This window comes from Canis aureus, chromosome 35 (genome assembly GCF_053574225.1).
Source record: "Canis aureus isolate CA01 chromosome 35, VMU_Caureus_v.1.0, whole genome shotgun sequence".
NCBI lineage: Eukaryota > Metazoa > Chordata > Mammalia > Carnivora > Canidae > Canis > Canis aureus.
The window spans coordinates 29,808,466-29,832,636 of NC_135645.1; the positions used below are offsets into that span (position 1 = coordinate 29,808,466).

At 41.7% G+C, this 24,171-nt stretch overlaps 1 protein-coding gene across 1 annotated transcript in view; it reads left to right on the forward strand.

The window, feature by feature from the left end:
• PROS1 (protein S) overlaps positions 1 to 22,381 on the forward strand; it is a 63,483-nt gene extending 41,102 nt beyond the window's left edge. Inside the window, exons 9-15 of the mRNA XM_077884212.1 lie at positions 2,315 to 2,430; positions 5,280 to 5,469; positions 10,687 to 10,854; positions 12,124 to 12,292; positions 16,726 to 16,874; positions 19,073 to 19,298; positions 21,897 to 22,381. Coding sequence (XP_077740338.1) covers positions 2,315 to 2,430; positions 5,280 to 5,469; positions 10,687 to 10,854; positions 12,124 to 12,292; positions 16,726 to 16,874; positions 19,073 to 19,298; positions 21,897 to 22,057 — 1,179 coding nt within the window. The 3' untranslated portion in view covers positions 22,058 to 22,381. The remainder of the gene's footprint in view (positions 1 to 2,314; positions 2,431 to 5,279; positions 5,470 to 10,686; positions 10,855 to 12,123; positions 12,293 to 16,725; positions 16,875 to 19,072; positions 19,299 to 21,896) is intronic.
• Positions 22,382 to 24,171: the final 1,790 nt, after the last annotated feature.

Below are 24,171 nucleotides of genomic sequence, written 5' to 3' on the forward strand. Positions count from 1 at the left end.
CTGTACATTTACAAAATACATTGTGCATTTTTATTCAAGAAATTAAGAAAAGTTAAGATTTGTACTTCTCTTTGTGAGGAAAAAAACTCACATAGAAACCAGCGGGAACATTTTCGTATGTGTACTTTTCTTTATCCTACTCTGACAGGTTTGATTGCACTTTGGCATGTTAGCACTTGCAAGAGCACTCATAAACTCTCAGGTGGAAATAACTGTCAGAGTAGGATTTACTGGGGATTAAGTATATCAAAATTCATAGAGGTTGATTTTGTTAATCTGTGTCTCTCAAACTTGCTTTTAGTTACTTGGATTTAATTCATAATCGACTAGGAATTGAATGTGGGGGGTGGTTTTTCCTTCATTGAAATAAATAGGTCAACACCTGAAACTTTTTTCTCCCTAAATAAGGATCATGTGTTAGTGAATCTAGGGCAACTCTTGGATTCCTTTTTACAAGTGAGGGTAAAATGTTATAGGATTATGAGTCAGTAAAAAACAAGACAAAAATGACGTAAACAGTGATTTAATCATGAGTATCCACATGCCTCTGTATTCGTTACTAGGACAAAACCGTGTATGCCCAAAAGTGTAACATTCAATAAATGCTCCTGACTTGGTAAGGAAGGTAAGGCGAGATGGTTGGCATATGTGGTAACTTCTATTGTACTGAAATGAATGTCATGCTGTGCGAATGTCTCTTTTGTAATTTAGTCTTTTGTTATTTTAGTATTTGTAGTGGTTACACATCACCATCCACCTTAGAAGAGGTTTATTGAAGTTTTGAGAGGAAATGAGAGATGTTGTTTCTGGACCTGAGTTAGTACAGTGCCGCACACACAGCACCCCGCTGAATATCCCGCTGTGGACGCCCAAGCTTATCCCTAAAAAGCTTTCTGGGTTTTTTAAAATTATTTTTTATTCTTTTTAAAATATTTTTATTTATTTATTCATGAGAGACACAGAGAGAGAGAGAGAGGCAGAGACACAAGCAGAGGGGGAAGCAGGCCCCATGCAGGGAGCCCAACGCGGGACTCGACCCCAGGTCTCCGGGATAACGCCTGGGGCCAAAGGCGGCGGCTGAGCCACCCAGGGATCCCGGAAAAGCTTTCTGTTTTAATGTTTGATTTTACTCTTAGAAAAAAAAATCCTTGATACTAAATGACTCTAAATTATTTCTTTTCTTCTGTATATTCCTTGGAGACCAACGAGATACCTTAATTTATCTTTATCCCATCTAGGTTTTCCCGCGTTGCCTTTGATACAAGGCAGGCTGAGTCCGAGAACCTGGGGAGGTGGGGTGGGGGCGTTCCCACAGGACCAGCCAAGACCAGTTTCCTGGGCTTCCCACGGGATAGAAATCAGATGCGAGCCAGAGAAAGTGAAAGTGGAGTTTATTGGATAGTGTGAATGACACGGTAGAGCAGACAGAGAGTCTGGGGGCCTCAGAAAGGAAAAGAGAGTGACTTTCTCCATGATTTAGGGCTAGGGGTTTGTATAGCAAAGGGATCCAGGGTACGTGCTCCTTCAGGAATCCAGGGTAGGTCCAATCAAAGGCAAATAATAGGTGAATAATAGGTGTTATTTTATAAATCATCGAAGGTAGGGGGTATTGATGCCAGTGTCAGCTGAGGTCCTGGGACATGTTTGGGATCCGGCCTCTTCTTAGATGTTATCAGGTGTTTGGGGGCCTAGGACAAAACTCGGAGAATGATTAGCTTTCTTGTTTCCCCCCTGGAGAGGGAACATAGCTTCTTTGGTTTTGACACAGATGCAAGGTGAAATCTAGAATGTGAGTAAATAGGGCTGAGCAAGGAACAGCAGAGATGTGGTCTTTCTCAAATAGAGTCCCTTCGGCTTCCCTACCTCACTCCATTATCTGGATGATACGTTTTTGCTCAGAAAATTTGTCATAATAAATGAATGAGTGAATGTACTGATTCTTCCATGCTTTCTGACTCTGACATTTTTTTCCAGTGTAATTCTTAGAAAGCATCAGAACCGCAGTTAATTAAGGAGAGACATGTTACTGGAAGAAGAAGGTTGGGTTTGGGCTGAGGTTTGCAAGGGAAATAACGACAAAAATATAAGCCACACACATGGAGCAAGACTTTTGAAAACTTGTGTTCTGGGAGGTTATCCTGATGGACTATGTAAGGAAGTAAAGGATGCTGCTTTACAAGGGTGTTCTTTATTTAATATATCACAGAGGATACGTTTGACAAGACCACTAGGAATCAGAGAAAGGGTGTGTAACCTGACACAAACAGCAGGCAATAACCTACGTGTTTTGTTTCTTCTGTTTCCTTTCCCCCAGGCTGTTCCAGTGTGCCTGCCCTTGAACCTCGACAAGAATTATGAATTACTTTACCTGGCAGAGCAATTTGTAGGGGTGGTTTTATATTTAAAATTTCGTTTGCCGGAAATCACCAGGTGAGCTACCAATGTCAATGGTAATCTCTAGAGGTGAGCGGGTAAGGGTAGAAGGGACGGAAAAGGTTGGAAATGTATGAAATTGCATTTTCAATTAGGTAATTTAGGGGATATTATCAATCAGATGATTTGGGGAACCCTAAAGTTAATTTACTCCTTCACACCTGTAATTTTCATGCTAGAATCATTTGGGTTGTTCTAGGCTGACCTTCTCCAATGATCGTTTTAATAAGTCCTTCTTCCTTTTCTAGTGAATACATACTTAAGTTGGGAAAGTAGATTTAATACATTTGTGACATTTCCTTCCTTCTTCATTCATGTTATAGAAACCAAGTAATGAGAAAATACTCAAGGCATTGCTTTTATAATATAGTTATATTCATAATTATTAAGGAAAATTCATAAGATTGCTTAGGTGGTATTTCAAAGAAACACATCACAAGATTTTAGTTGACTGAGTACCTTGTCTGTTATTCCTACCATTAAGTTGCCTCCAGGGAAAGAGTAATTGTATTTTAGAATCATGATTTTACTTTAATTATCAAATTTTCTCAGAGTCATACATGGTTGGAACTAGAAAAAAGACATTGGAATTTTGTAGGAATAATGGAAAGGAAATGTATTTGCGACTGATTATAAAGTCTATATTTTAAAATATTTTAATTAGATAAGCACGCACACATACAACTTAATTCATTAGGTATATGAATGATTATTCATTAAATAATTCGACTAAATTCATAGAAATCACATCATTACGGAACATTGAATTGTATTCTAAGATTCACTGATGTGATTGTGCTCCTTCAATGTTCTTATCCACCAAGACCTGGTTTTCCCTTTTAACAACTCAGAGCAGATAATATTGTCTAGTGACAGACTGGAGACAACATTCCCTTGCTAAGAGAATAATGAGAATGAGAGCGGAAAAAGGTCAATAATTGCACATTTTTAGGCCTGTTCAGGGGGATTCTGTTCTGATAATTCACAATAGTTTGGGCTCTAACATTGGATCAAATAGACTAAATAATTATTTTTTTCAGTATTTACTTATTTGTTCCTTATTTATTTTAAGCTTTTTATTGAAGTATGATATAGATACACATACAGAAATATACATGTATGTTGAATGTACAGCTTGATGAATTTTGTACAAAGTGCCACCTAGTAAGCAACACAAAGAAGAGCTGGTGCTTTGTTGCTTTCTTCCCCCTTTTTCTGCAAATTCCTTCAGCTCTGTTTCCAAGGATGAAATACTTATCCTATCCTAAAGTTAACAAATTCACTCTTCTTTTTCATTCTACGAAACTTCAGAAAAAGAATGAATTCTTCCCCAATGTATGCTGATGTATTCTAGACAGAAAGAATGCAGAACAGAACTCTTTGTGTTACTGGTTTAGCATGATTTTGCAAAGAGAAGGAAATTATCTCTGTTATATGATCAACTTTTGGAGGATTGTGAGCATACACAGATTTGGGTTTTGACAAGATAATATGTGCTTGACATCAGCAAAATGTGGTGGTTATGCGAATAGAGGTCCTTATCCTAAGGAAAAAACAAACAAACAGAAAAACACCAAAAAAAAAAAAAAAAACCCCACCAAAAAACCTTCTAAAATAATCTTAGCTCCGTAAATTACTACTACATTGTTATCTGTCCAATATACTTTACTCCACATAATATCTTTAAAATGTTCCTTGGAATTCTAAAGATTAAAAAATTTATTTTATCAGCCTTTCTTTGTTCCATTTAAAGTTAAATCTATTCCCATTGCATATGGTGCCCCTATTACTATTACTTGTAGGTAGAGGTGTTCCCATAGCCCTTTCTTCCTTGCCTGCCTTGGCAATTATCCGAAATCCTGACTTTTTACCTTAAATTATCTTTATTGTAGCTTAACTGAAGTGACTAATAGTTATACAACTATGTTTCTATTCCCTGTTTGTCTTTTTTCAATCACTTTGATTTACTGGTTTCTTGGAAATATCAATACTGATTCTCATTACAGTGTCATAGGGCACTGATCAATACATGTGATTTTTTTAATCCAGTGTTTCTAAGATATTTCTTCCCTTGTAATAGTTACATATATATCCAGAGTCTTAATAGCGACAGATATTGCCAGAATATCTGATACACCCAGAACGTGGCTAGATGATACGTTTTAAGCTGTCCTTGCATGTGCTCTCATATAGTGATTCATACAATTAGAATTTTGGAGAGCTTTTGAAATCAAGCTAACAGATCTATTTTAAAGTTTTTGGCTTTTCTTACCACATATGAAGGCTTAATTATGTTTGTAGTCATCCAGACGCCGTCTTGTATATCTCTGTGAGAGAGTCCTTCCTGACATATATGAAATTATAGGGAAAATGGGCCTTTTGGTGTATAAACCAATCATGAAATTGTAACAGCTTTTACTACTGACTTACTGACACAGGAAAAAAAAGAAAGGAATCTTAATGTCAGATTATATAGAAAGCTCCAGGAGAGATAGATCTGGTACTTGTACATGTGGGAGTTCCAGCATTTAAAAGAGTGCCTTAAAAACAAATGCCAAAAAAAAAAAAAAAAAAAAAAGAAAAGAAAAATTACCAAAGTATCTGTTCACAGGGGAACAGGACTCCAAGAATAAGCAAGAAAAAAAATACTAACTTGATTTTAAACACACATGGAACCAGAGAGAACCCATGAACAGTTTAATTCTCCCCTGCTCTTTTATTAGTCTCAGGAAAGAAAGAAATGCTTGGCTCTTTCAGCATATTGCTGTTTGCTAGTACAAGAGGAAAAGAATAGACATTGAGCATCCCATATTTCTCTGATAAGACTCTCTTTTTCCATTATTTAGATTTTCAGCTGAATTTGATTTCCGGACATACGATTCAGAAGGTGTTATCCTGTATGCGGAATCTCTTGACCGCTCGGCTTGGTTCCTGATTGCGCTTCGTGATGGAAAAATTGAAATTCAGTTTAAGAATGAATTTACAACCAAAATCACAACTGGAGGCAAGGCTATTAATAATGGGCTGTGGAATACGGTAGGTTTTGTGGATTTTACCAGTAACATCCCACTTTGATACAGTTTGTTTAACATCATTAATAATCTATGTTTATACTGATACCAAATCAAACAGACCTAGGTTTATTTGATGTTGTACGAAGCATACCCCACAGTGTAAATCCTTGAAACAGCCTCTGATAAATGATGACCTCACCTAGTATATCTAGGATTTCCTGTAACTTAAATTGTTTTCAGGTATTTGCTTGGATTGCTCTGTCTTTAACTTGTTACCTTTTTATTTTATTTTTAAAGATTTTATTTAATTATTCATGACAGACACAGAGAGAGAGAGAGAGATAGAGAGGCAGAGACACAGGCAGAGGGAGAAGCAGGCTCCATGCAGGGAGCCCGATGCGGGACTCGATCCTGGGTCTCCAGGATCGTGTCCTGGGCAGAAGGCAGGCGCCAAACCACTGAGCCACCCGGGGATCCCTTTACCATTTTAAATGGCAGTTATTGAGGTCTCTCCCGTAGGTTAGGGATCATTAGCAGGCATAACATCTCATGCACAGGTACCACTGACCAAGGACAGCCACACTGAGTAGCCACTGATATTTTTTAAATGAAAGAGAAAAACACATAGCAATGTAGAAATATACATAGTAAGAGTAAGACTATAGTGATTAATTCAATTTTAAATGTTAGCATATAGATAATCAACCTGTACAAAGAGTATATACTAGCTAGAACCAATTAGAGTGCTTAGAGATGGACATTTTTACATAACCCCTAAAAATGAGCCTAAATGGAATTTTTCACAAAGAAGAATTACTGCTAGTCAATAATGGGGAAAATTCTTTTCTGCAACAGTTATTGCTACTTTCAGCAGGTGATTTTTGAGTGACCAGCTTCACCTTACCAGGTGGTACCCAGAAAAGACACTTCCTATGCCTGTGAGACCTGCCAAGAGGTCCATATTGAGAAGACACGTGAAGCTATCACTGAATTATTTCATTTCTTTATTTACTCACTCATCCACTCATATATTCAATAAGCTTTTAGTTGAGCACTTTTTAAAAGCCTAAATTCCTGAGTTCAGGGAGCTAGAACCATGGCAAGAGATGCTTCTTGCTCTCCAGCTTACTGAGTACCTCACGGCTTAGGAGCTAATACAGCATAATGTGAACTCATTACAGCACAGGTAATAATAAAGCACCGTTGGGCACAGATGTGGTTGGCCAAAAATGGGGCTATTCATCCTTTGATAGCCATAGATTTTGGATTCTTGACTCTTAACGGAAGAGTGTCTTCATGGGATCAGATGCAATTGTGAGTAATCACTAGAGTTCTCAGGCTTCTTCATGTGCTCTCTTAGTGTGTGTAGCTTTGCCCTGCCTCTTTCCTGTGCTACATCTATATGTGGAATGTTCGGTGCGTACAGCTATCCCTCCAGTGTACTGAAGAATGCTTTTTATTGCCCAATACACCCAAATCACCTATCTAAAAGTCACTAAGATCACTTTTTCAGCAAAATAGAGCAAATAGAAAATTTTTTGATTGACACAAATTGAAAATGTTATCTGTTTGGAGGAGAACTTGGATACATTTTAGGCAACACAGAATATATATAAAGAAGGTAAATATTTACCTATGAGGCTAACATCTTGAGTTGCAGGTAGTGTTTACTAATGAATTCTCCATGAACGATATGTTAAAGGCAGGATTCTGGGCTGGAGAGAAGGCAGCTGTTCAGTTCCACACATTTTGTCTCCTGTGCTCATGATCCTTGTTAGAAAGAAACTGTTATTTAATGATACGCCCATATTTTTTTTGATACGCCCATATTTTAATTAAAATTTCCCCATATAAGCTGAATACAACTTGACATTAAAAATTTAAGAAAAATAAGCAAGTCAGAGAAAAACTTTAATCTGGTCATAAATTTTGTGCTGGCTTTCTTTAAAAAAAAAAAAATCTTAATTTAAGGGCATCTGGGTGGCTCAGTGGTTGAGCATCTGCTTTTGGCTCAGGTCATGACCATGGGGTCCTGGGATCGAGTCCCACATCGGGCACCCCTCAGGGAACCTGTTTCTCCCTCCACCTCTCTCTGTGTCTCTCATGAATAAATAAATAAAATCTAAAAAAAAAATTATCTCAAATGCATATTTTAAGTAAACATTATAATTGACAGTTAGGTTAAATTAATCTATAAAGTGGACTATTCAGTTGATGGCAGTTGTTTCAGAATTTTAAATAATTTAAAAATTTCAAATAAAATACTTTAAAAATAAGAAATTAAAATGTAGAATCGTTTTGTAATTCAGATTAAGTAGAATGCATGTAATTGTTAAGTAATTAAAACGGCTATAAACCGTAGAAATAAATATCGATATAAGTCATTATTACATCTCATATTTGGATATGATTCTAATATTGGTGGGAGATCTGTAATTTGTGTCATAATTTTATTCATTCAGTAAGATATTTATTGAGCACTTTATGTGCTAGTCTTTCCTCTAGGTAGCGCGGCTACAACAGTGAGTAAAACAAAATCACTGCTCTCGTGAAGCTTGCATACTAGGGGTGAGATGTAAACCACGGATTGCATCAACACATAGATATGTCAGATCGTGGTTAGTGCCAGGAGGAAAAAACAAAAGCGAGGTCCGGGGTAGAGAGCGATGATGGTGAGTGTGCATGTGGACTCAGGAAAGCCATTGCTGATGAGATTACATCTGACTGGAGATAAGGGCACAAATCATGAGAAATCTGTGGGGAAAATGACGCTGTGCCCATGTGAACAGCAAGTATAGAGCACCAGGGAGAAGGAGGTGATTGTTCTATTTGAGGAACAACATAAAGGTTAGTAGAGATGCAGTGGAGTAAGGGAGGGAGTAGAAAATGAGGTTAGAAATGTGTTCTGGAGTAAGACCAAGTAGAGTCATGGGGACTCTAGTGAGAAGTTGGAGTTTATACTAAGTAGGGAAGACTTGGATAATGCTGAGAAGTGACATGATTTAATTTGCATGTTTGTTAAAAGGTAATCCTAGTCAGGACATGATGGCTTTGTGGAAACCAGATAGTAGAGAGTAAGGACAGGACAGATAACGGGGTCATCTCAGTGGAGAGAAGATGGCGTCACTGACTAGAATGTTGATAGTGGCTGGTGAGAAGTGGGCAGATTCTGGACATACTTTTAAGGTCCAGCCTTCAATTTAAAGTAGATAAAAACTTCTGAATATTCAGGATAAAGAGGGGTTCAAAGGCCAGGAGACTGTTTATTGTTAATCTGTGGTTCTAAACTCTATCTCGTACATGGCCCCATATTTTCAGGCCGCTCCTTTACTGTCCTGTAATGAAATGCATCATTAACCTAAGCTACTTTTGCATATTCCTGATAGAAACCAGTATAATGCTCTCATTATTATACAAAGAAATAAAAGAAAGTGGTTTATAAGAATAGATATTTCGACACATAAATGGTCAAGTACAATATTTGCCAAAGCTTGCTCCTATATGTAGAATAATGCCAAAGCTGCAGATGAAGACTTATGCTGGGTGTTGTATCCACAGTTCAAGTGCATAGATGGCATTGCCATTGGTAAAAATAATTTTCCAAAATAGTGAGAAACTCTTGGTAATGACCCAAACAAAAGCAAACATCAATTTACCCTTGGTTTACAAGATTTCTGTTTTTGAAAAATTCAGGGAATATGCTGAAATGGCACAAAAAATATTTTGTGTTCATATATACAGCAACTCAGATAAGCATGAGTTTACCCCGCATGCATATCCTGTAGGGATGTTCAGAAGGTTTGCAGGATATTGAATATTTTAATCCTTATTTTGCATGACTATCCTGCATATTAGTGTCCAGCATCTTGCAGTGTCAGCTTGGGTATCCTACCCACTCCGACAGTTAAAAGTACCACCCTTACCCTCCAAGTTTCCAAATGCCCTGACATGGAGCAGGAGAGCCCTCATTTGAAAATACTAGCGTGACTAGAGGGAAAAGGTCTGGGCTGAGCTCTGGACTCATTACAGACATTGGAAAGAAGAGGAGGTGCCAGCAAAGGAGGCTGAGCAGGAGCAGGAAGTGTAGGCTGAGCAGGAGCAGGAAGTGTAGAGATGCAAGGGAGACTGGGGCCCCGGAGGCCCTGGGGGTTGACTCAACATCTTTCAAGGGAGGAACAGTCGAGTAAAATGATTCTGATTGACTAGACAGTATTGACCGACTTTAATCTGCAAATGCTATCAAAGTCATCTTACTTTGGAGCACGGCTTTCCCCTTCCTGTAGCAGCGCTTTAACATGCCTGCTGATTAGTACACAAAGAGTTTGCACTTTGGGCGCTACACGTAGTTTTGCATGAGGACATTGCAGCAGTGGTTTTTTGAGTCACCTTTTTGGGAAAATTTTTTTTTTAAATTGCTGTTGACTCTCACTTTCAATCTTTTCTAAAAACCCATACCACTGTCAGGGTACTGAGGTGGCTCAATCAGTTAGACATCGGACTCTCCATCTCAGCTCAGGTCTTAATCTCAGGGTCAGGAGTTCAAGCCCCATGTGGGGCCCCATGCTGGGCGTGGAGCCTACTTAAAACAAAGACAAAAACAAACTACTTTCAAAATTGGAAAAACTCAATTTAACTTTATGTGTTGTGCTTCCTTATGACCTCAATTACTTTTGAGTTTTGAAATAAAATATAATCTGTATGTAATGGACAAAATACTAGAGGTACTGATTTCTCATAATTGATAGTAAGAATTTATTTCCATTATTGATTCCATATGTGTACTGTCATACAAGTGCAACATAAGAACACTTAAAAGTTTTCTCAGATTTTTGTAGAATGACTCACTTTAAAAAAAGAACCTTAATTTTATGATACATTGGATTTGAAATATGTATATTATAATTGGATGTTTAAATTCAAAAGAACAATATTATAGGTTTTTCCATTAAAATATGATGTTCATTTAATTTTCAATCAAGAATTATCACTTTAAAACACATTTTTACCATCTTTATAATAACCAGACTTTTCCAATGGATTGCAACAAATCAATAATTACATTAAAATGATAGCTTTGAAAAATTATTCACCTGAATAATAACAGGATTTTTCAATCTTAGCATTTCAAATGACATGCAGTGATGTTTGCATTCCTGATAATTTTTGTCTTTTTTTTTGTATATTTGTTAATTGGAGCTCAATTTGCCAACATATAGAATTTTTGTCTTTTTAATTGTAGGTCTCTGTGGAAGAACTAGAATACAGTATTAGTATAAAAATAGCTAAGGAAGCCGTCATGAATATAAATAAACCCGGACGCCTTTTTAAGCCTTCAAATGGATTCCTAGAAACTAAAGTATATTTTGCAGGATTACCTCGGAAAGTGGAGAATGTCCTCATTAGACCGGTAATGATCCAAGCTTATACCACTCATCACGGGTGAATTCCTCTTGCCTGTAATAATAGATTTGAAGATGTCTTTTTCTGAGAGTCAGAAGGAGTTATTTTGTTGAATATACTAACTGTGACAACTTGAATTGAACAAGGAAAAATAACATAGTGATCCTTAAAATTATATTAAGGAAATAAGGAAATGAGTGTAGTGTTTTGGAGCCCATTTAAATGCCCAGCATTACCCATGGGGAAGTAGATTTTTTTCAATTCTCAAGCATCAAATGTGTGTAAACATGATTACTGTCCATATTCACCTATTGCAAATATATATTGCATATATTCGAGTCCAAAATACAATATTTTGTAGAAGCTGGTCGAAGAATATTCTTGGGTCTATTTTAGGACTTAAATTTGGAAGATAAAATAGCATATAAAGCTGGAACTTTAAAAAGAAAATCTTTGCTGGGAGTATAACTTCAGCCTATCATAAATTGAAGTCATATATAATTGATGACTTTCTGAATATGATGTTTGTCTGCTGACTGTGGAGTAGGCTTCATGAAGGAGACTAAGCACTGTCCTTGAGGAGTCTTAAAAATTTTATTTGAAGTCATGGGCCTGTCAATTATACTTGCTGATGTAACTTAAATATTTACTATTTGATATCCATCTTTTTACTCATGGCAATTCATGGTTACCTTCACTTTTTAAAGATTTTTGCAATATGATGTAAAACCTGAATTAGTTGAGCCATGTCAGAGGGAATACATCTATCTGTTCCTTTGAAATGGATGAATCAAGACATTTAAAAGTACAATAAATTTTTCAGAAACTATTTATGAAACGGCTACTATGGGTCTTGAGTCTGTCTGGTTGCTCTGATGGAGACTAAAGAGCCCAAACACTCTTGTTCCTGAAGAGGCTCAGTGTCTGAGGCAAAACAAACCCATATACAGCCCAGGGCCACAGCTAGATGTGTATATGGAACTTGAGAGCAGAAAAGTTATTTCTGGATGATAGAGGAGAGGCAGGTTGAGCTGAAGGGGTTGAACATTAGGGTCGCAGCCTGGGATGGCATAAACTCACAGTAGCTGATCAGAGCCGTCCCTCTGAAGGGCAGCTTAAAAAATTAGATAAAATTCAAAATACTTAAAATATTTTAAAATGGCATCAAAGAAAGGGTTTTTTCCCTCTACATGAAACTGCATCTATAATCAATTAAGCCACCTATGGGTCTGACTTGTTGAAGAGGCACTCCTTGACCTATATTTTAATTCATTAGATTAACCCTCGTCTAGATGGATGTATACGAGGCTGGAATTTGATGAATCAAGGAGCTTCAGGAGTAAAGGAAATTATTCAAGAAAAACAGAATAAGCATTGTCTCGTCACGGTGGAGAAGGGCTCCTACTACCCTGGTTCTGGAGTGGCTGTGTTTGGCATAGATTATAGTAAGTGACTTCTCATTTTGTCTCTCTCTTTCTCACTAATGACCAAATTGTTTCATTGACAAACAGCAATAGTTCCTGCAGTAAATATTATTGAATGCTTAACTATGTGCCAGGCAGGGTGTTAGGCTTATTCATATTGTCATATATTTCGTTGTTAAATTTTTGCAGTATAGTGAGGGGAAAGGTAGTGGAATATGCTTATGTTATTATTTAAAGATCATCTTAAAAAAGATTGATGGCACATAACGGGATTCATTGCAAGTAAATGCAATTAACCTATTTTAAGGTCCACTGATTTCTCAGAGTGTTGAGTCTACTGATGAATGCATCAAAAGGATTCATCTCCATTTCCAGCATTTTCATTTGATTGTTTCTTAAAATGTCCACCCCTTTGTTGAGGTTTCCCATCTGTTCATCGCACATGCTGTCCGCATTTTCGACCCGCTTGCCACTGATTAATCATCACGGTTTTAAGTTCCCTTCCTCAGAGGGGCAGTATCTGCGTCTCCGTGATTGCTTTGTCCCTCCACCACCTGCTGCTTTTCCTGGTTTCCTCCGTACCGCTCGCCTTTGGTTTGGAGGCCAGCGGGCGGGCGGGCGGCGGCGGAGAGGCCGAGCCTCGGGGCCGGGGCGTCTCGGCGGGAGGTGAGAGCCGGCAGCTGGGAGGTGGGAGCCGGGAGTGGGAGGTGGGAGGTGGGAGGTGGGAGGTGGGAGCCGGGAGGTGGGTGCTGGGAGGTAGGAGGTGGGAGCCGGGAGGTGGGAGCCGGGAGGTGGGTGCTGGGAGGTAGGAGGTGGGAGCCGGGAGGTGGGAGCTGGGAGGTGGGAGCCGGGAGGTGGGTGCTGGGAGGTAGGAGGTGGGAGCCGGGAGGTGGGTGCTGGGAGGTAGGAGGTGGGAGCCGGGAGGTGGGAGGTGGGAGCCACAGCTGGGAGGTGGGAGCCGGGAGGTGGGAGCTGGGAGGTGGGAGGTGGGAGGTGGGAGCCGGGAGCCGGGAGCTGGGAGCTGGGAGCTGCAGCTGAGAGGTGGGAGCCGGGAGGTGGGAGTCGGAGCCAAGAGGTGGGAGCTGGGAGCGGGTGTTGGGAGCTGGGAGCCGCAGCTGAGAGGTGGGAGCCAGGAGCCAGGAGCTGGGAGGTGGGAGCTGGGAGGTGGGAGGTGGGAGGTGGGAGCCAGGAGGTTGGAGCTGGGAGGTGGGAGCCGGGAGGTGGGAGCTGGGAGGTGGGAGGTGGGAGGTGGGAGCCAGGAGGTTGGAGCTGGGAGGTGGGAGCCGGGAGGTGGGAGCCAGGAGGTGGGTGCTGGGAGCCACAGCTGGGAGGTGGGAGCCGGGAAGTGGGAGCTGGGAGCCGGGAGGTGGGAGGTGGGAGCCGGGAGGTGGGTGCTGGGAGGTAGGAGGTGGGAGCCGGGAGGTGGGAGGTGGGAGGTGGGAGGTGGGAGGTGGGAGCCGGGAGCTGGGAGCTGGGAGCTGCAGCTGAGAGGTGGGAGCCGGGAGGTGGGAGTCGGAGCCAAGAGGTGGGAGCTGGGAGCGGGTGTTGGGAGCTGGGAGCTGCAGCTGAGAGGTGGGAGCCAGGAGCCAGGAGCCAGGAGCTGGGAGGTGGGAGCTGGGAGGTGGGAGGTGGGAGGTGGGAGCCAGGAGGTGGGAGCCGGGAGGTGGGAGGTGGGAGCCGGGAGGTGGGAGCCAGGAGGTGGGTGCTGGGAGCCACAGCTGGGAGGTGGGAGCCGGGAGGTGGGAGCTGGGAGCCGGGAGGTGGGAGCTGGGAGCCACAGCTGAGAGGTGGGAGCTGGGCTGCCGCGGCGCCCTTGCCATCCCTGCCGTCACCTGGCGCTGGTGAGGGCGACTGGCTGCCAGAGGAGTTTCCCTAAGGACTGATGTATCCTTGACTTCAGGTGATGTTTCTGACATGCCTCTGTTTTCACGTGCCGCTCCCCGGTCTTGCTGCACCCCAGAAGATGCTCTGTTACTCAACATTTGTTGGCAGGGCCTGGGGAGCATTCTCGAATGTTCTGACACAGATTCTGTTTTTGGCAAGTATTGGATCCTTGGCCTCAGGGTGTGAACTTTTCATTGCCCCCTCCCAACCGCCAGCGGGGGGTGGTGGTGGTGGTGGTGGTGGTGATCTAATGCTCAGGACTCAGGATGTTTTTCTGCTCCTTCTTGGTAAAGGGCAGTTGGTTGGTTGGTTGGTTCTTCCCAGGTTCCCTGCCCTGTCCATGTACCGAGTCTCCGCAGGTGTGCCAAGGGCGACAGGGTTTGTTGCCTTCCGCCCAAGCCCTAAGGCTTTGTTGCCGAGAGAAGGCACGAGAAGGCACGGGAGCAATGGGCTGTGCACGTCCTGCGGGTTGCGCTCCTCCCCTCAGGCCGCGGGCCGCGGGGGCTACACAAGGGGTCCTCGTGGTGGTGCTGGTGGTTGGGGAGCGGTGCTCTCTCCAGTTTCCTATAGTCTAAGCAGGACAGGAGCCAGACCCACCCAGGTTTTTGTCTTTACAGATAGTTTTTCCATAATACCCTTGGTCACACATCTTTATACCTTTATATGATTGATTCTATAGGAGGGAATCTTAGATTATGTCCATCAAAGGCTTTGCAAATGTGTGGTTCCTACTGCTCGGTTAGATTTGCTTCCAAAGGAGTTTTATCAGTTTATACTTCTACCAACAGAGTAAGAGAGTGTATGCGAGGGTTATTTACAATCTGAGAGTTGAAAACTTAAGTCCTGTGGTTTTAAATATTATTAACCCAATTTCTCCTGAAGTTGACGATCTCTCTATGTGTTTATTAGCTATTTCTACATCTTAATTATCTTGTTAGGTTCTTTGCCTCTTTCTGTTGAGGGGTTCATCATTTGAGCTACCAATACTTTGCATTATAAATTTAATGTTAATCTGATATCTCTGCTTTAAGGAAAAATTACATTTTAAATGTGTGTTTTTGCAGTCTAAAAAAAGTGTTACTACAGCTTTAAGGAAGAATCTTACACTAGTACTTTCTGTGTTCCTTTTTTTTTTTTTTTTTTTTTCTATCCCGAGCATATAGGCACTGTGTTCCTAACGTAAAGGAATCCAATGCCCTTAACTTTAGGTCTGTATATGAAGGATTATTTTTAAAAAATGTTTTAATTGGGGTTCATGATTGAATATAGGAAAAAACTAGGCCTACAATAATTTGTTCAAAGGAAAGACTCTGAAAAGAAAATGAAAATAAGAGTTATACTGTATCTGAAAAAATTATTTTCGTAAGTAGTTATTTCATGGATACCTTGAAAGTGACCTACTTTTAAATTAATGTTTAATTTACATTATAACTCCTGTACATTCGCATGTTTATTTTAGTTTGAATTTGTTAATATCTTATAGTAAATTTATTCATTTCAAAATGATTATATATATATGTGTATATATATATATATATATACGTTTTTTTCACTTTCCTGGGTGGGAATTAAAGGATTATAATGAACAATGTAATAGCATTAGGTGTGGCTAAATGGAAGGTTATCTTGTCAAGGGGACATTATTTTCTCCATTCACATTCACCTTTTCAAAACCTACTAGTGATATTTGGGCTATTGTCTTCTATTACTTCATATTAAATAAGGAAGACTTCACTCAAAATGCGAAGTTATATATTTTTACAAGATTTTATTTCTTTCTTTGAGAGAAAGAGGGCACGAGCAGGGGAGGGGCAGAAGGAGAGGGAGGAGCAGGCTGCCCGCTGAGCAGGGAGCGGGAGGCGGGGCCCCATCCCAGGACCCCGAGGTCATGACCCCAGGTGAAGCTGGACGATTGATTGAGCCACCCAGACGCCCCAATATTTTTAGGAATTAAACTACTTTGGAAACCTATCAATTCAAGTATCTGTCGAGTGACTAGTGTGGAGAACAAGGGGGTGCCAGAGGCCCGTAGAGTCTGCACTCCAGGGGGAGGGACGGTCAGCCCCGTGGCGAGGAAAAGGGATGAAAAACAAGGGAGGGAAAGAAAGGGACTGTGATGAGGCCCAGAGGCCCCGGAAGGAGAGCTCGGCCGCCGGAGCTGCCGGGTGGGCTTGCGGGGAGATGCCTGTGGGCCGGGCGCGTGCGGCCGAGCCCAACGCTCCCTCGGAGGCTCCCTCGGAGGCGGAGGCGGAGGCGCTGCGCCGGGTTTGGGCTCCACCCAGACGTGGACCTGGAGCAGCGCCTGCGCCGCGGCTCGCCGGGGGTGGGCGGGGGTGGGCGGAGGCGCCGGGAAAGCCGTGCGAGCACCAACGGGGGAAACCCCTAGTGTCTGCGCCCGTCCAGAGGCCCCGTCGGAGGGCCGGGCCGGCTCCATCCCGGGCTTCCCGCCGGCCGGTGCCTCGGTCATACAGCCGGGCGGGGGGGGGGGGGGGGGGGGGGACCCCGGACCCGGGGGGGCGGCGGCCGCGGAGGGCGGTGCCGGGCGCTGACGCCGCCCCGTCCGGCCGCAGCCCCCGACTCCGCGGCCGGCGCCTGGCAGCTGAACGCGTCGCTGAGCGTCCGCGCCTCGGCCGGCACCGGCGTCCTGCTCGCCCTGGTTTCCGGCAGCTCCGTGCCCCTCGCCCTGTCGCTGGCGGACTCCATCTCCGAGACGCTTCAGGTAACGGGGACTCGGGGGCGCGGGGCGCGGGGCGGGCGCGGCCTCCGCAGGGGCGCGGGGACCCCAGTACCGGGCAGGACGGGCCCGACCCGGCCGCGGGAAGGGGGGCCCCCTTGGGGAAAAGGAAACACCAGCCGTCGCAGAAGATCGTCTCGGGCGGCCTCCTGGGAGCCCAAGGGCCCTGCGGCGGGTCGCAGCCGGCACAGCGGTCACTGCGGTCACAGCAGGTCACAGCCGGCACAGCGGGTTGCAGCAGGTCACAGCGGTCACAGCGGTCACAGCAGGTCACAGCAGGTCACAGCCGGCACAGCGGGTTGCAGCAGGTCACAGCGGTCACAGCGGTCACAGCAGGTCACAGCCGGCACAGCGGGTTGCAGCAGGTCACAGCGGTCACAGCGGTCACAGCAGGTCACAGCAGGTCACAGCCGGCACAGCGAGTTGCAGAGGTCACAGCAGGTCACAGCAGGTCACAGCCGTCACAGCGGGTTGCAGAGGTCACAGCAGGTCACAGCCGTCACAGCCGGTTGCAGCAGGTCACAGCAGGTCACAGCGGGTTGCAGCAGGTCGCAACGGGTCACAGCGGTCACTGCGCTCAGCAGGTCGCAGCAGGTTGCAACGGGTCACAGCGGGTCACAGCAGGTCACAGCGGTCATAGCAGGTCGCAGCGGGTCGCAGCAGGTCACAGCAGGTCACAGCGGGTCACAGCGGGTCGGTCACAGCAGGTCGCAGTGGGTCACACAAGGCTGGCACAGCCGCATCCCCGAGGAGTGTCTGTAGCCGTCCCGGGTGTGCTGTTTGCAGCTTGGTGGCCTAAGCAACCTAAGGGGACCCTGGCGGGTCTCTATCTCCAGTCGGCCTGAGGAGCTTGCTGGGTTGAGTCCAGCTTCCTGCTTACCTTTTTTTCTTTTCTATAAACAAAATGGAAATCCTGTCTCCAGCGCTACATTCCTGCAGAGGAGGAGATAACAGACGGCGCATCCTCGATATTTATTTTATCTTTTCTGTGTTTGACTCCTCGGCTCCTGTCTCTGCCCGCAGGCCAGATTGCCTTCTCCAGACCCGTGTCCAGTTTCCTAACATTATCCCACATCCTGTTGATCACCCTGGAACCCTTTGTCAGCTGGCCATTTTAAGACTATCAGCGAGTTCAAAGATATGGACATGTAACAGGAACAGATTTCCTCAAATGACCTTTATTTGCAAAGCTGAGACTGGGATTCCTAAAATACTTCAGACTACCTTTCTACCGTCTCATAACACCCAAGTTCCTAGTTTTGGTCTTAAATTCTGTCTTTTTACATTTCCTCTGCACACAGAAAATCCAGATGCATACATCAGTGTCTACAAGTTGGGTAATCTTGTATGTCAGCAGTTTGAAAAGTTCAGCAAAATGAATACATTTTCTCTTTGGACTATCTTCTGTTAAATTCTCTGTAACTTACTGCTGGTAACTCTCTGTAACTTCCTCCTGGCTTTCCTCTCTCAGGATTTCTTCACTCATTTTCTCCCGAGTCTTACAGGCTTGTTTGTGTGGCACACAGAAACCTTTCAGTCTTGCTGGCATGTGCTTACTCAAGCACTTGAAATTTTCCAAGTCTTTTCCCCAACAAAGAGTGATTCAACTCTGTTTTTCACATGTAAGTTTTGAAGTTAGGAAGGCTCACAAGCAGAAAAATATTGCTTAAGACACTACTTTAGGTTCCCATCTTTGGTAAAACAATTTCTTGGTGTATTGAATTTGCAGAAGCCACTACCCGTTTATGTCTTAGCTGAACCTGTAATTTGTAAAACTCATGTATTTTTAAAAATATGATTATTGTAACAATTGTTTTTTGAAATTTAAACTGGGAGGCTCTAACATACATTTTTTTCCCTCATCGAAATTCAGATTTTGAATTTAAAAACTCAAAAGTCACACTTTTTTTTCTTTTTTAAAGATTTTATTTATTTATCCATGAGACACACACACACACACACACACACACAGAGAGAGAGAGAGAGGCAGAGACACAGGCAGAGGGAGAAGCAGGCTCCATGCAGGGAGCCCGACATGGGACTCGATCCCGGGTCTCCAGGATCAGGCCCTGGGCTGAAGGTGGCGCTAAACTGCTGAGCCACCCAGGCTGCCCTCAAAAGTCACTCTTAAGTGGCATTACCATTTATACTTGCTTATCTTGAATCTTTGCTCTGTTTTTCAGGATATCCTAGTGTCTGTTGAAAATATTGTAATATCTCGGATAGAGGCTGTCAATCTGTGTTCCAATCAACAAGTCCATCTGGAATTAAAAGTCAACAGAAACAATCTGGAGCTGTCAACTCCAGTTAAAAAAGATACCATCTCCTCTGAAGACCTTCCACAACAATTTGCCAGTTTGGACAAAGCAATGAAAGGAACAGTGACCACTTACCTGGGTGGCCTTCCAGGTATCTTCTTCTTCTTCTTCTTCTTTTTTTTTTTTTCAAAATTATCTTTAAAAAGTTTTAAAAAGTATCTTTTAAGTCAAATTAATAGTATTTTAAATATGTAATCTTAGTAAAAGGACAAAATTCTTTGTCCTTAGATGGGAGGACAAAATTCCAGTATCCATTATTCTTTTCCTGGGGATTTATATTGACATTTTATTAGTACATTTGGTTTATTTATTTTTTTAATGGTGAACTAAAACTAACCAAGTTTTGTTGCATCTGACTCTCCTGGTTAGAAGTGTTTATTATTTCAGTTCATCCTCACAGTAATCTTGTGAGTTCAATATTTATTCTTCACCCATCATTTGCCTTTTATTTATTAAGAACCTACATCCCAATTTATTTAATAATTAAATAGTGATAACTTCTATGAAGCAAAAGTATGGATTGCTTGTAGAGTCTTAAAACAGGGACTTGGCCTGCTCATGGGGGCCAGGAATGAGCTCTCTGAAGAAAAGGCTAATAAATATGATAAATTGAAGGACAAAATTTAACTAGGCAGTGGGGTAGGAATTGGAATTAATATGCAATTAAAATGTCTATGTGTGGGCAAAAATGGGGAGTAGATTCACTTGAGAAATATACAGAAGATAAATGTGGTGAAGACATTGAGCAAAGGGGATGGTGGTGGAGGATGAGGCTGTGAACTGAGTGTGTGTGTGGGGGGTGCTGTAGATCTGGTTCAGTGTCCCGAGTCTTATTATAAGAGCCATGAGACTCTTTAAAAAATTTTAGACAAGGAAATGGCTTTTTAATATAATTTTAAAAACCCACTGAGCATGATGGACAGAGATGGACAGCTGGGATGCAAAAGTGGATGAGATGAGCCAGGGGTTCCTGAAGCAGTCCAGGTGGAGAAGCAGTAACAATAACAGAAGCAACAACTATACTCTCATCAATGGTGCATGATAAGCAGTCTGGGCATCGTTCAAAGCACTTCAGAGGGATCAACTTACTTAATTTTCAAAATAGACCTTTGAGGCAGGTGCTATTATTATCCCCATGTGACAGACCAGGAAGCTGCTGGACTAGGATGATGGCAGGAAGATAGTGCGCAGTGATTAGATCGGAGATGTGGCATGCAATTTTAGTAAATCAGACAAACAATGAAAGAGTTCAAAAGAAGTAAAACTATCAACTTTCAATGGTTCCGGGACTGTGGCACCAGCACTGAAGATTGACTTGAGGCAAGATGTGTTTAGAGAAAGAGTGAGGAAAATTGAGAACAGACAATTGAGATATTAGGAGTGTAAACAGTGCAATAGGTAAGTTACCAGTTGATATGCAAAATAGGCATATTCAATTGCATGTTATGAATCAAAAACCAGGGGAAATGGGCAATTCTGAGGATTGCTATAATAGTGGCATAATCGGGATCCCTGGGTGGCGCAGCGGTTTGGCGCCTGCTTTTGGCCCAGGGCGCGATCCTGGAGACCCGGGATCGAATCCCACATCGGGCTCCCGGTGCATGGAGCCTGCTTCTCCCTCTGCCTGTGTCTCTGCCTCTCTCTCTCTCTCTGTATGACTATCATAAATAAAAATAAAAATAAATAAAAAAAAAGATTAATAATAGTGGCATAATCTTTGATGCTCAGCCAGACTTGAAAGGGATTCATGAAGAATGCTGTGAGCCCCTGGAAAAGTGTGGACTTTATTCACTGTATTGGCAGATTAAGGGTAGAAAATCTGATCTGTATGTTTTTTGCATAAGGTACTAAGGAAGGAGAATAAAGGCTGAAAAATGCCCATTGGAAATGAAATTCATAGGGAGGAGATGCCAAAAAAGAGAAGCAAGTAGAGAGATGGATGCTATTCAGATGAATCATAGTTCTTAGGAATTCAAGGGTGTTACTCAAGTATTAAGTTGAATGAGGAAAGCGTAAGTGCCGAAAGGCCCAAAGGCCCTAAACTTGTCACTGAAGCATTAATAAAATTATTTTTTAGAACACTAAACAGTGCATAAAGTGAATTTCCTAATATGACCTGTCATTGTATGCTCAGCAAGAAGCTATATTTGGGAAAATATAGAAATCTGCTTTTATTCCAACAGTAATAAAAGAGATACATTTATCATGACATTTTAAAAAGAGCTAGTAATAAAAGAGATATATTTATCATGGCATTTTCAAAAGATTTCCAAGCAGCTATAGTTTGGAGTTAAAAAAATGATTTAACAACACTTAAACTGTTGCTCAAATTTAAAAAGAAAACAATAAAATAGAACATCACAGGTAAAAATATTCTACTTTATACTCTTTTTAAAGTGTGTTTATTTATCTTAGGTTTGAAAGAGCCTGTGTTTGTGAAATCAGAGGAACTCATGATATGCTGAATCCAGTGCCAAGCAGAATGAATACCTTATATATATAGGAGTCACTATATATAAACTTATAAATATAAGTTATTTAATATAAACTTATTGAATAGTTACATTACTAATTTTTCTTTTATGATTAGAATTTGGTTGGAAATGGGAAGTCTGGATAGTTCCTCTAATTGTAAGCAAATAAGATGCCAAAAGTCTTGGGCTAATATTTTAATATTCTGTTTTTGCAGATATTCCATTCGGTGCCACACCAGTGAATGTCTTTTACAATGGCTGTATGGAAGTGAACATTAATGGTGTTCAGCTGGATCTGGATGAAGCCATTTCTAAGCATAATGATATTAGAGCTCACTCGTGTCCATCAGTTTTGAAAAGCACAAAGAATTCTTAAGGCTTCTTTCCTGTGCTGATAATATATTTTTCCTGTGCGTAATTATACTTATGTTTCAATAATAGTGGAAGGGTTTTCCCTGCAATGTGCAGACTTTGATTATTTTATTGGTACTTTGACTTTCCTGGAATTTTAAAAAGGTCCTTTTTCAAGAAGAACAAGATCCTCTTGTGATACAAATCACATTAAAAAAATTCTTACCTCTATTGCTGCCTAGAAATTAAATAATGGAATACACAAACATTTCTAATTTGAATTTTTGCTACAAATGACATTTCTTCATTTTTATGTTTGTAAAAGTAAAATTTAATTTTGTCACCATGAGCTAGTGCTGAAATATCTCTGTTTTTTGGAAGGCAAGGGAAGTAAACTCAAACAAAAGTGCATGTGACTAAATACTATTGATCATAGCAGATCCTATTTTACTTATTTGTGTTTTTCCCTAATGAGGGCAGAAGGTGAGACAGTGACCTATTACGTACGGATTGAGTGGAAGGCTTTGAAGCTTTACTCCAAAAACAGTTCCTCATGGGGACTTAAACTTAGCTTCACATTTGAACCAGCAGGTTTCCTCCATATTTTCATGGAAGCACATGAATCTTGCTGGTTAAGTAATTGGATTTTATGAGCATGAGATACTAGACTGTATTGGAATGGATGTTGAAATCTTGGGTGGTATCCCCAAGACTAGGGGACTATCCTTAAGTTTGGCTGTGAGTCACAAGATCTAGATTAGAAAAGGCAGGACCTAATATGGAAAGAATGGCAGAGAGAATAAATAATGTAGAAGTTCATAGTTTTCCTTGAATCCAACTTTAATTATCAGAGCAAGTTGCCAGATGTGATTGTTGAGAGACCAAAAGAATTCGGAAAGCTAGGACAGAACAGAGTTGATATCGTGTCTTTGGAGTAAGGAGGTGAGAGTGCCACGTACTTGTTGGCAATGCATTCCAGGTGATAGTTTTTTCACTCCCACACCTACCAGTCACTTTAGGTATGTATCAGATATTTCATTAAAAATTTTAGGAAATAAACTTTTTTTCTACTATAGATATTTTATATCATGTAAAACATAATAAATTGCAGTATATTGTAAAAAAATATGTGAGTATCTATATTCCATCAACTCTTTGAATAGAACATAAAATTATATGACAAACATGTAAATCACGCAGCACAGTAGCTCTTTAGTTGGAAGGTATAAAGGTCAAATATTTAATCAGTAGCTGTAGTTGACTTGTAGACGAGCTCAGAAAGGGAAGAAAAGCAAAGGTAACATGTATTGAGCGTTCGACATGTGCTAGAAATTGTGCTAGCTCATCTTACTGGATGTAACCTTTCTCCCAATTTACCACCAGGTACTATGAGTGATGAATTTCAGCAAGCAGCCATTGACAATTACATTGGTGTACAAAAGCAAAGAAGTAGAAAACCTGAAAGCATATGAAAAGGGAAAAAAGAAAGGAAGGGAGGGAAAAGTGAATTTTCTTTGGGGAAGAGTTTTGTGATTCTTGTTTAATTATGCCCAGATACAAAGACAACTATAGGGATCAATTCCACGTTTTCCATCAGAAACAGAAAACTTCCAACATGCAGTGATCTTCAGAAAGGCTCCAGAGACCCATTTATAAATTTTCTCTCTCTTTGAGGTGCATGTACATATGGCTTAGAAGGTTTGGGGCAGGTGTTTCTTACAAACACGAATCAGCTGACAATGATCTTGCAATACCAGGCTTCAGGCCTTCCCAGAGAACATCTGACAATCGGTCTTTTGCTGTGGAAGAAGAGAATTCCTCTTTCCTGCTAAAGTTTCAAATGGTAGACTTTAAATCTCATTCAGTGACTAGTCTTCAGATGGAAAAACCATCCTTTTGTCTCCCAGGTGCATGTGAGTTGACACATACACACACACATACAGAAGGATAGATAGAATGTTAAAAATGAGTGAAAAGCAGAGATGGGAGAAAGGGAGAGACACAGGTATAAGTGAGCCTGTGTGAACAAAACCAGGAGGAGAGAAAAGGGCAACAAAGAAAAAAGCAAATGAGAAAGATGAAAACAGACTCAGTGAAAGATTTGGTAAAATAGGGACGCCTGGGTGGCTCAGCGGTTAA